The sequence below is a fragment of the Lissotriton helveticus genome, chromosome 7 (assembly GCF_964261635.1).
Source record: "Lissotriton helveticus chromosome 7, aLisHel1.1, whole genome shotgun sequence".
NCBI classification, from domain to species: Eukaryota; Metazoa; Chordata; class Amphibia; order Caudata; family Salamandridae; genus Lissotriton; species Lissotriton helveticus.
The window spans coordinates 386,047,842-386,060,604 of NC_136068.1; the positions used below are offsets into that span (position 1 = coordinate 386,047,842).

Here is a 12,763-nt window from a genome sequence, read left to right on the forward strand (position 1 = left end):
TCCATGTCTTGGCCGCTAGGTAGGAGAAGGATCTTTTTCCGGCGGTGGCTTTGCGAATGCGTGGGACGTTGGCCAGGGCGAGGCTGGCGGAGCGGAGCTGGCGGGTTGGTGTGTAGAATGCGAGGCGGTTGTTGAGGTACTTGGGGCCCGCGTCATGGAGGGCCTTGTGTGCGTGGGTGAGGAGTCGGAATGCGATTCTCTTGCTGATGGGGAGCCAGTGCAGATTCTTCAGATGGGCGGAGATGTGGCTGTAGCGGGGGATGTCCAGGATGAGTCTTGCCGAGGCGTTCTGTATGCGCTGTAGTCTTTTCTGGATCTTGACTGTGGTTGCGGCGTAGAGGGTGTTTCCGTAGTCTAGGCAGCTGGTGACGAGGGCCTGGGTGACCGTCTTCCTGGTAGCGGTGGGGATCCATCGGAAGATTTTCCGGAGCATGCGCAGGGTGTTGAAGCAGGACGATGCCTCAGCGTTGACTTGCTTGGTCATCGTGAGGGAGGAGTCCAGGATGAAGCCCAGGTTGCGTGCGTGGTCGGTGGGTTTCGGGGCGGTGCCCAGGGCAGGTGGCTACCAGGAGTCGTTCCAGGCCGAGGGGGACGGTCCCAGGATGAGAACTTCCGTCTTGTCTGAGTTCAGTTTCAGATGGCTGAGCTTCATCCATTCTGCGACGCCCTTCATTCCTTCCTGGAGGCTGGCTCTGGCGGTGTCCAGGTCGTTGGTGAGGGAGAGGATCAGTTGTGTGTCGTCGGCGTAGGAGATGATGTTGAGGTTGTGTTTGCGTGCGATGGCCGCGAGGGGGCTCATGTAGACGTTGAAGAGGGTGGGACTGAGCGATGATCCTTGTGGGACGCCGCAAATGACTTTGGTGGCCTCGGTCCGGAACGGGGAGAGGCAGACTCTCTGGGTTCTACCGGCGAGGAACAAGATGATCCATTCCAAGGCCGCGCCTCGGATTCCGGTGTCGCTGAGACGTTGTATTAGGGTGCGGTGGAATACCGTGTCGAAGGCTGCTGAGAGGTCCAGGAGGAGGAGGGCGGCGGTTTCCCCGTTGTCGAGCACAGACCTGATGTGGTCCGTGGCTGCGATGAGGGCGGTCTCAGTGCTGTGGTTTGCCCGGAAGCCGGACTGTGACGGGTCGAGGGATCCGTTGGTCTCGAGGAAGGCGGAGAGCTGCTTGTTGACCGTCTTCTCGATGACTTTGGCAGGAAACGGGAGGAGAGAGATGGGTCGGAAGTTCTTGAGGTCCGTGGGGTCCGCGGTGGGTTTTTTCAGTATTGCGCTGAGTTTGGCATGCTTCCAGCTCTCTGGGAAGGTGGCAGATGCGAAGGAGCTGTTGATGATGTCGCGGAGTTGAGGTGCGATGATGGAGTCGGCTTTGTTAAAGATGTGGTGTGGGTATGGGTCAGTGGGGGAGCCGGAGTGGATGGTGCTCATCGTGCGGGCGGTGTCTTTGGTGTTGACCAGGTTCCAGGTGCAGAGGGTGGCGGTTGGGTGCGCTGGTTCGGTGGTTGGGGATGTTGGCCTGTGTGCCGAAGCTGTCGTGTATGTCGGCGATCTTACGGTGAAAGAACGAGGCGAGTGCGTTGCAGAGGTCTTGCGAGGGTGTGATGTCGTTGTTGCAGGCACTGGGGTTGGAGAGCTCTTTAACGATGCTGAAGAGTTCCTTGCTGTTATGTGTGTTGTTGTCCAGGCGCTGTTTGTAGGTAGTTCTCTTGGTGGTCCGGATCAGTTGGTGGTGCTTGCGGGTGGCTTTCTTGAGGGCTGTCATGTTCTCTGTTGTCTGGTCCTGATGCCAGGTTTCTCCAGGGAGCGGAAGTTTTTCTTTGAGGTTATGAGGTCGTCCGTGAACCACGTAGCTTTCTTGCTGTGGGGTCTGCTGGGTGGTTTCCTCAGTGGTGCGAGATCGTCGGCGCAGTCGGTGAGCCATTGTGTGAGGTTGCGGGCTGCTTCGTTGGGGTCCGTCGTGCTGGTGGGAGGGTTCTGGTTGACGGAGGTGGTGAGCTGGTCAGCGGTGATCTTGCTCCAGCTCCTGCTGCTGTTGCGGGTGGTGGTGGGTCGTGGTTTTCTTGAAGGAGAAGTGGACGCAGCTGTGGTCTGTCCAGTGGAGTCCGGTGGAGTGGCTGAAGGAGATGTGCTTGCTGGAGGAGAAGACGGGGTCAAGCGTGTGGCCGGCGTAGTGGGTGGGGGTGTTCACTAGTTGCTTGAGTCCGAGGTTGGCGAGGTTGTCCAGCAGGGTGGTGGTGTTGCTGTCATCGTTGTTCTCCAGGTGGAAGTTGAGGTCTCCTAGGAGGATGTAGTCTGGGAGGTGAGGGTGTGCGGGCTGACGAAGTCTGCGATGGCTTCGCTGAATTGAGTGCATGGTCCCGGGGGTCTGTAGATCAGGGTGCCTCTGAGGGTAGTCCTGGGGTCGGTGTGTATCTGGAAGTGCAGGTGTTCGGCGGCTGTGAGGGTGTCTTCCGAGTTGGTCGTGATGCGGATGGTGTTTCTGTGGACGATGGCGATGCCTCCTCCGGTTTGGTTGGAGCGGTCCCTCCGGGTGATCTTGTAGCCATCCGGGATGGCTATGGCGATGTCGAGGGCTGAGGAGGCGTTCATCCAGGTTTCCGTGAGGAAGGCGACGTCTGGTGCTGTTGTGTCTAGGAGGTTTCAGAGTTCGACTACGTGCCTGTGGATGGAGCGGGTGTTGAGCAGGATGCACTTGAGGTCATTCTTGCTGGTGTTAGGCTTGGTGGGTGCTTGTCCGGGACGGATGCAGGTGAATTTGCATTTTTGGCAGGTGAAGGGTCCGTGGGTGCGTTTCGGGGTGGCCAGGTAGCAGGCGGGGTTCAGGCTGGTGTTGCGTGCGTGGAGGCTGGCCGCGTCGTAGGTTCGTTTCATCGGGTACGTTGGCATCGGCGAGATCCAGGGTTTCTGGTGCTGGGCGCGGTCCAGGCACGGACGGGCGCAGACGGGCTTGCCTTTGGCGCGCCTTCGGCGCACAATCGGTACGCCCGCTGCGCGTATGCGCGGACTCTGCCATAAATGGCGAGGAGGGAGGAGCAGCTGGGAGGAGGGAGCGTGGTGGCGAATGGGAGAGGGGAGAGGGAACAGAAGAAAAAGGGGGCGAGGCCACGGGGGAGCAGCGGCTGGGAGCGCGGTGGAACAGCGGGAAAAGGCGGCAGAGGGGAAAAATACAAAATCAGGGGCACAACAGTGAAAGTAGACAGATACTGGTACTAACGGAGGAAAGACCAGGGGGAAAAGAAGGAACCTCGACTGTAGGGGCTGCGACGAGCAGGCGGCGGCAACAAGGGGGACCGGGTGACCTCAGGAGGAGCCACGCGGCGGGTGCAGCGACCGGCACTGACGAGGTCAGGTTAGGTCACAGCTCCCCGTCTCGCGGCCACGACCTTAATCAGATGCCACGTTTTTATGAATTCAAGATTTTCCTCAGTCCTTTCCTTCAAAACAATACTGTGTCTCATGGGCGATTGGTGTTGCTTAGCAGACCAGCAGCCAGGGACTCCATCTTAATGGCATTTCCTCATCCTTCTATTTTCCCCTAGGGAATACATGTGGACCCCAATTCCCAGTTGCTTACTTTTCCATTAACAAAAAAAACATTATGTAATTATTAGGAAGAAGTTTAGATCTGTTTTCACTGGACCTCCAAACCACAGAAAACTCTGGGAGTATCAAATTGGTTGCAGTCATGCACTTTCTTTCAATCTGTTTGTTGCTGGGTATAGCTGATCCAGTTGTCCAGGAGATAGTCATTGCACAGGTGTAAATTATGGGGCATATTTACAAGTACCTTGAGGCACATTTGCACACCCGAGCATAACTTTTGTGAAACGCCGGGGGCAAAGTATGCAGACCCATATTTCCTAGATCAATCAAAGCCATCCTGCGTGGCTTTGCATGGCTTCGTAGATATGGAGTGAGGCATAGCAGCGCAAGTTGGTGCCTTGCCTAATCAGTGGTTAATTTGTGAAATAATAAGTGCCACGGCCCTGACCAGGAGGCCACCACAGCTTGCACCACCCATCGCCCGTCATCGCTGCCAAAACAACTACTATCTCTGTCGCCTGCAGGTGCAATAGTCCAGATTATTCCAGGTCCCCAAAGCTGAAAGAATGTTTGAGGGTGAGCCAGGTATTAGTAATTTTTTATGTATATTGCATTCATAAACAACCATTGTTCTTCTCATTTCTAAACTAGATGAGCAGCGCCATCATGTGGCAGTGTCACAAATGTGGTATTGACAATTAAGTGCTGGTGCCGAGCCCCGGAAAGTAATAAAGTGCTGGTGCCAAGCACTGTAAATCACCGGCTCAAACTAAGAGTCAGAGTCAGAGTCAAAATTACTTTATTCGATTAATTAAAAATCATAAAAGTATACTACACATACACAAATACACAATCATCAATTCAATTCATTATAGAGCAATTGCTGGGAAGTAATTATTTAAAAACAAGTAAGAAACAGTTAAATAAGAAACAGTTAAATAAGAAACAGTTAAAAATCATTAAAAAACTTCATTAAAAAACTTCATTTTTTCATACCATCTCATATTAACAGAAGTTATCTATAATTTCATTTTACAGGGTTACTTAATTCCTTATGATACAAAATCGGCTACTCTTGAAAAATAAAATTATACTAAACTTGTATACATTCCATCATTGGGGATCTCATCAGTCATTCCGTCTAGCACGTATAGATGTTACCAAAAAATTTGCAACCCCAAACATCACTATAGGGGACACCATAAGTTGTAAGAACATCAAAGCAGGTTTCACCTGCTTAAATTCCTTGTCCCTCAGAAGTGGTATAATATATTTCTTTCTACCCTCTACAAAAAAAGGGCAAAAAAATACTATATGTATCAAGTCTTGATCCAAGAAGCTGTCACATTTACATGGATCATTTTCACTTGGTTTACACCATTTTGTATATTCACCCAGCAAAAAATGCACCTGATTAAAACGAAATTTCGTTAAAAGCCATCGGTGGTAAGGTCTGTTCACGATTGTCAGGTATGGTTGTATAGTCATAGTTGATACCAATGAATAATGTGCCCTTACTGTTGATTTCTCAATTTCCTGGGCTTCCCGGTAAAGGTTTCTACTATCCGTAAAGTGTACTTTTACCCAGGAGATATCATCTTTACTCAGGCTTTCGGGATTATAATAAAGTTCAGGCCGGCCTAATTGTGTTACAGTATCTTTAATGTGTGTCAGCCATTGTATATCTTTTACTCTGTCTCGCCCCATACAATCGCTAATAATTTTATGGTTTAATGTTAAACTTGGGTTCAGCCATATTTTCATCCAGAGGAGTAATGGGGCCATTTTAAGTGTGTCCTCAATATAGCCTATCCCAAGTTCCGTATGTACTGCGAAGGTTGGGGTAGAGTGTGGTAAGCCCAAATTAGACGCAGAAATTTGTTCTCCTCTTTCTGTATTAGGGTAGAGTCTTTAAAACCCCATATCGCAGCACCATACCTTGCTAGAGCCAATGTTTTAGCTCTATGCAAGGTCAGTATGGCTTCTATGGGTTTCCCTCCCAACCTTTTCGCAAAACCCAGTATGGCAGCCGATGATCTTCGCACTGCCGTCGCTTTGTTTGCAATCTGGGGGGTCCAGGAGCCCATGTCATCGAATATTACTCCCAAATAGGTGAATATTTTGACTTTTGACAACACTACGCCATTACAGCGTAGGGTTTTCGTATTTTTCTTCCCTTTTCCCAATGACATGACATGTGATTTTTCCATGTTAACTACCAGATCTAGCTTCTGCATAAAGGCCCCAAAAGAATCAAGGAGCTGCTGTAAACCATTTGGGGTTCTAGAAATTAGGACCGTGTCATCGGCATATAACAGGACAGGTAGCGGAATCCCTCCCATGCTGGGTATATCTGGAGTGACTGAAGATAGAGTTTTATTCAGTGAATTGATATACAAGGAGAACAGCATGGGGGCCAGAATGCACCCCTGGCGCACACCTCTGGCTGATCTAAACCCAGCAGTACATTTCCCGTCCAATGTCATACGCACTGATGCCTTCAGGTCTCTATGTAAGTATGCCAAGAAGTTTACAAGTGCCCGGTCCATACCCAATTCCAGAAGCATTGTCCACAGCTTCGACCTATTAACGAGGTCGAAGGCTGTGGACAGGTCCATAAAAGCCAAATGGATCGACCCCCTGGAGGCAACAGTATATTTGTTGACGGTCAGGTACAAATTAAGGCACTGGTCTTCCGTGCCTCTCCCAGTTCTAAATCCATATTGGGCGTTGCACAAGATTTCATTATCTTTTTCCCACTTACTGATTTTTTCTAAGATGACCTTGCCTAATATCTTGAAAGACGAGTCAATCAATGATATCGGTCTCAAATTAAGCACTTCTTGCCTTACTCTAAGTCAAAGAGGTGTTGCATGGGCGTTGCAGTGGGTGTTGCCATGCAATGCCCATGTTTTTTTTTACACATTCCCAGATTTACAACTTGACATAAATCTGGGAATGCATCAAAACTGTGTGCCTCCACAGAGCAGGCGTAAGGAGGCGATATTTTTTCATTACTCCTCGTTTTTTCGACTATGTGTACTGCAGTCTGCAACACACGTAGAAAGAGGGCAACGCCTCCTAGGATTTTTTTTTTTTGCCGGAAGTTGCCCCTCCCTGCACAAAAACAATCATGCCAACAACGCAGACATCCTTGCACCATGGGGCAAGGGTGCCTACGTTGGGGCACGACTGCAAAACGTGCGCCAGGACTGGCTGAAAGGAGAGGAATGAACAATATCTTGTAAATACGGTGCATTCCTGCCCTTTCGAATTGGCATAGGGCAGCGCAGCAAGAAGCCTTGAGGGGCTGCCGTACTCCAATTTCTTGTAAAAAAAAGCCCCTATACATATAGATCTAATTGTGAGTGTTATGATTGTCACTTTTTATTTTACTTAGAGCACAATGTTTTTCATTTAAAACTCACAATCACGTGAATTGTGAACCATTGTGAAAAAAACTGACGTGGTTGTAAGTCTGAGAGGTTTGAAAAAGAGGTACGAAAAAGAGGTGTGTTGCGAAAACCCGGAATACACCCTTTATTGGCACCTAGGTATTATAGCAGACATACGAGTGTGACTTTCGACCAGTAAGGGTGTTTAGTATTATGCTGCTATGTCTCAATGGAGACATCTCATTCCTCTATTTCGTTTTCAAACTGCCTTCCAACATTATCTGCATTCTCATGCCTTGTTTGCTACGCTGGTTAGTTGATAATTTGCACAAACCATTTTCCTCAAATGTCCTTCTTTCAATCATTTTCATGTTCCTGCAGTATTCAGCTTTTTGTGTGTAGAGTCAATAATTTGAGGGTTACTTTTGTCATAGTTTATTTCCAGTTTTTTTAATCGCCCTTTATATATTTAATTCCAATGCAATCCAAATAAATATTTATTCAGCAAACAACCATAAAAGGCATAAAACTCAAAAAAGAAATAAAAGTAATTCACCCTTTAAAATTATTAAAATGCATAGTGCAAATCACATAGGGAAACAGCGTAAAAACAGTGAATATCATACAGACAGCAGAACACGGAACATGCAGAACATAAAACATTCCATAGAATCAGAATCATAAAGAAATGAGTTCATACCTTTTTCTAATCCTTATGGCCGGTCTAATAAAAAGTTAACACTGCAAGGCACGCTTCTAAAGTACCTAATTTCTGTAGGAACACCAGGCCTTTCTAATGGGTTCTCAAATTTGATTTTCATAAAACAGGAACCAGAAAATCAAGCCTAGGATCCTTATATAAGGGGCAGAACAATATAAAATGGGCCGTACTTTGTTTAGCAACATTATTACAATGACATTAAGGTAAACCATTCAACCATACACATGGCAGGGAAAAGGCGACATTAAAATGCATTAAACTCAGTCTAAAATAAGACAAGCACATCGGTGGATGGGGTTCAGAAACCAGGTTAGATAAGGTTCCATGCTGTTGCCAACACATTTCTATCAAATGAAACCAGAGACTGGGCCTTCCGCAACCTCAAATCTGTATGGTGGTTGTAGAAACATTTCTTAACTACCTTTTTACTTCCAATGGATATCATATGAAGGTTGTCAAACATTTCAGCTAATCATATGGCCTCAAATATATTCTTATGATATACTAACCATAGGATCCACGCCACCCTGTCCAGTGCTAAGCAGTCCAAAACACTAGATCTCACCAGATCTTTACCCACAGTAATTGAGGAGCAAGACTCATCTGATCCTCCAGATAGGGGAGACCTATTTCATCATGGCAAATCAGGGTGGTGGTCCCGAAGGGAACCGCAAGAGGCCTTCGTATAAAGTGATTTTCTCCCTTCTGGAGTATAGATACATTTGGAAACTCCCCTCAGCCCTGCTCCATAAAGTACTGCTGAAAGACATTTGCTCTTCTACCTATGAGTAATCACCCTAATGGGCTTCGGTCCCAGCGTATTTGCATATTTAAAGATGGCCTTAATATTTATTTTAAAATGATGTGACCTTGCAGTTAAAAGCACTGTCCATTTTAGGGAGGAATTTAAAGGAATCCCCAAGTAATTTAAATTGGTCACTTTGTCCAAGCGGGTTTTCCTTATCATGTGTGATTTGCTAGTTGTACTACTAGGAATGGTTGATTTCATGGTCCAGGCCTTCCATGTAAGAGGAAAATGTATCTAATAAAATCTGTTGGTCGTTCGGCAGTTCGGGCAATCAGTATGCCTTTGTCTGAATGCAGGGGGATTGGGACAAATTGTATACCAATTTGTGGAGTATCCTTTCCCACCTCCACTAAAATGTTTAGAGATCCCATTTACATAGAGAAGGAAGAGGAAGGAAGCAAGGATACAACCCTGTCTCACTCCTGGTGTGGATCTTATTTTGGGGTAGTTTTACCTTGTAAGCAGTAGCAGACCTGACCAAAAGATTCTGGTGCAACCGTTTAAATAGGGCAAGTAGTTTTGGTTCCACCCCCATACTTTCCATTAGCGTCTAAAGTTTAGACCGCTTTACCACATCAAATGCATTTGATCAGCCGATGAATGCAAGGTGCAAAATTCCTTTTTTAGCCATTATGTATTTCCTTGCAATTATGTAAAGGTTTAGGCACTGGTCTACTGTCCCCAGTCTTGGCCTAAAACCAAATTGCACATCAGACAGAATCCTAATTTCTGTTGCCAAGTTTCCAAGCGGGAGAAAATAACTTTCTCAGGTCTTCATGCTAGAGTCTGTAAGAGAAATTTGGTCTGTAGAATTAAGGCCAGTGCCTATCCCCTTTTTTGTACACCGGGATGATAGCAGTTATACTCCGAGTCGGGTATTAGACCCTTCACCATGCTCCTAAATACATTTGTTAGAAAATGCGCCCAGAGGTCTATATTGGTTTTAAATAGGTATGCAGTAACACCATCAGGGCCAGGCACTTTTCTGAGGGTACATTTCCTAATAGCGTTGAATGCTACCTTCGTTTCAATTATTAAACAGGAGGATTGTGAACATGGCACAGGGCCAGTAGAATCGCTTGCTGAAAGCGTGGATGAAGAGAAACTCAGCCCAGGGTCAAATATTTCTGAAAAGTGGGCCACCCATAGATCAGTTGGGATAACTACTTCCACACCGGGAAATCATGGTCAGCAAAGAACAGATGGTTAACTATCTCCCAGCAGGCGTTGTTGTCTTTTTAATTTGATTTTGTATACTTTTAGTTACTGAGTCTGATTTTGTCCGATAAGCAACTGCACACAGTGCCTCCCAACCACCCTCTGTTATCTGTATTGACCCCCTACCTGCTCTCCCATCATTGTCTATGTTGATCAAGCATTCAACGGTGTTTCCCACACCTGCCCCCTTCTATTTTCGGTGCTGGTCCAACCCACCCCTCTCCATTGTCTCTGTTGCCACCCACCTGTTCCTCCTTCATTGTCTATGTTGCCCCTCCACTGGCTCTCCCTCCTTTGTCTGTGTGGCCCTTAAAATGCCCTAATTTTCTGCGCTGCCACCAAAGAACACCCTCCGCCCCACCCACCCTCCATCCATTTTCTGTGGTGACCACCCACCCTATCTCCCTTCAATGTCCGTTTTTTCCCACACCACCCCAACCTCCATTGTCCATGTAGACCTCCCTTTGTTGATGTTGCCCTCCTCCAGCCCCCCTCCATTGTCAGTGCTGTCTCCCGCCCTCACCCCACTCCCCACTTCATTGTCTATGTTGCCCCTCTACTGGCTCCACCTTCTGTTGTCCATGTTGCCCTTCTAAATGCCCTCTCTTCTCTTCATTGCCTGTGTTGCCCTCAACGAACACCCTCCACACCACCTGCCCCCCCATCTATTATCTGTGGTGACTCCCACCCTTCCCTGTTCATTTTGCCCCACCCAGCCCAACCTTCATTGTCCATGTTGACCCTCCTTTGTCGATTTTGCCCTCCACCTGCTCTTCCTCTGTTGTCCGTGTTGCCACCCCCACCTGCAACTTCATAAAAGAAGCGCTATGACATGCACACCGTTGGACATGTCATTGTGGTTTTTTCCACTCAGCATCTGTTGTCTGTGTTGACTCTTCTTCCTACCCTCTGTGTTGTCTCCCACGCTGCAATTTTTAAAAAGTGCTATGACACGGACACCTGCATTGTTTGTGTGCCCCCACACACCTTCACTCCCGCCCTCTGTGTTGCCAACTCAACAGCAAAACAATAAATTGCTATGGCACTAGTGTACAATATGGCCAAAATTTGTGTTTGATAAAGTCAATACCTCTCGCAAGCAAGACCTATTGGCTTTGCCAATGCTTGTCCTTTCCAGCCAATAATTCCAACTAAGAGAACTTTGTTGTACCTTCTACAGAATTAAAATGTGGACATCTTGTGTGCAGTAGCCCGACTGTGCTAAGGAAATTACCTGAACCTAAGTTGAGTAACATAACATCATTATTACATAATTTACATTCATACACCATTATTTAAGAAAATTAAATTACAGTATGCAAAGACATTAAATCTTTCTCAAAGGCAGAAGCATTGACATAATTTACATCCTGACTGTGTGTCTCATGCAAGTTAAAGCAGTAGCTCGAATAAGCTATGTACACATGAACACTACTCACCCCAGTAATACTGTGATTTTTGTCAACCAGAGCTTCTCTGAGGACCAGTCGTCCTGCGTTGGTGATGTGCTGAAGGCTGATAATCAAGGTGCCCAACAATCTGCAAAGAAAATGAGAGGAAGTGTCTCAGTGGATTTCGAGAATGGAGGCTACTGCATTCGAAAATTGGCTCATGTGTACCTTTCTATCAAAGAAACAGTAAGTCTTCCAATAACTAAGGTAAAGGAGTGCCTCCCAATTTTGTCACAAAGTTTACACACACCCTAAACTAGAAAGGAAACAATTCAAGCGCATACTGTATCAAAACCGCTTACTGCTCATTGTGCTGTACACATGAGCACTTTCTCCTCTTGGTTGCAATATAGCTTGTGTGTAACAGAGGAGATTAGTAATATTTGGTCTTTTTAAATTAGTAATGTAAATAAGGGCATCTTGACTTATGCATGAGAAAAGATCAAAGTGCCTACAAACTTGCAGACTAACAGTATGTTTCCAAAACAGCAATATTCATGAATGGCCAGTGGAATCCCTATGACCCCCCAGTCCTTCGAACCCTGCCTCCACCGACAACGGCGCAGCGTTAACCTAGTCTGACCGCAGGTCTGCTCCGAGCTCTGCAAGGACCAGACTACTTATCTGTATTTGGTAGAACCCTCCACCTATGTCAGGTCATATAGAGTTACACACATGGGGGCAGTTCATAAAGGGCCTCCACACTTGTGGCGGAGACACCACATTTGTGGTGGAGACCCCGCAGTCATGGAGGGCCCTCAACACTGAGTAACTGCAATACGGAGGTCCCCCAAGACTGTGGCACCCCCACATGACTGCGGGTCCTCGGCCACGAGTGCGGGGCCCCTGCCACGAGTGCAGGGCCTCGCCCACGAGTGCGGGGCCTCTGCCACGAGTGCGGGACCTCTGCCACGACTGCAGGGCCTCGGCCATGAGTGTAGGACCCTCACCACGACTCTGGGTCCTCGGCCACGAGTGCGGGGCCCCTGCCACGAGTGCAGGGCCTCGCCCACGAGTGCGGGGCCCCAGCCACGACTGCAGGGCCTCGGCCACGAGTGCAGGACCCTCACCACGACTGCAGGTCCTCAACCATGAGTGCGGGACCCCTGCCACGACTGTGGGGTCATGCCCACGAGTGCGGGCCTTGGCCACGAGAGCGGGACCTCTGCCACGAATGCAGGGCCTCGGCCACGAGTGCAGGACCCTCACCACGACTGCAGGTCCTCAACCATGAGTGCGGGACCCCTGCCACGACTGTGGGGTCATGCCCACGAGTGCGGGCCTCGGCCACGAGAGCGGGACCTCTGCCACGAATGCAGGGCCTCGGCCACGAGTGCAGGACCCTCACCACGACTGCGGGTCCTCAACCATGAGTGCGGGACCCCCGCCACGACTGCGGGGCCTCGCCCCTAAGTGCGGGACCCTCGGCACGACTGCGGGGCCTCGGAGGCCCTTTGTGAATGGGGCCCACCATAAATATTGTTTCCTTGCTCTTCAGCCACTGATGTGCATCCAGGGTGAGCATTAGCCTCACCACAGCACACCGTGGAGACAGGCAGAAAATGTCATATGTTTTACAGTTTTTTATGTTTTGCACCTGGTTACCACCTACTTCCATTAACGGTA

General features: G+C 48.3%; 1 protein-coding gene across 1 annotated transcript in view; it reads right to left on the reverse strand.

The window, feature by feature from the left end:
* Nucleotides 1-12,763, reverse strand: part of LOC144768501 (fer-1-like protein 4) — a 936,890-nt gene that overhangs the window by 697,162 nt on the left and 226,965 nt on the right. Inside the window, exon 4 of the mRNA XM_078652210.1 lies at nucleotides 11,126-11,225. Within this exon, the coding sequence (XP_078508336.1) occupies nucleotides 11,126-11,225 (100 nt within the window). The remainder of the gene's footprint in view (nucleotides 1-11,125; nucleotides 11,226-12,763) is intronic.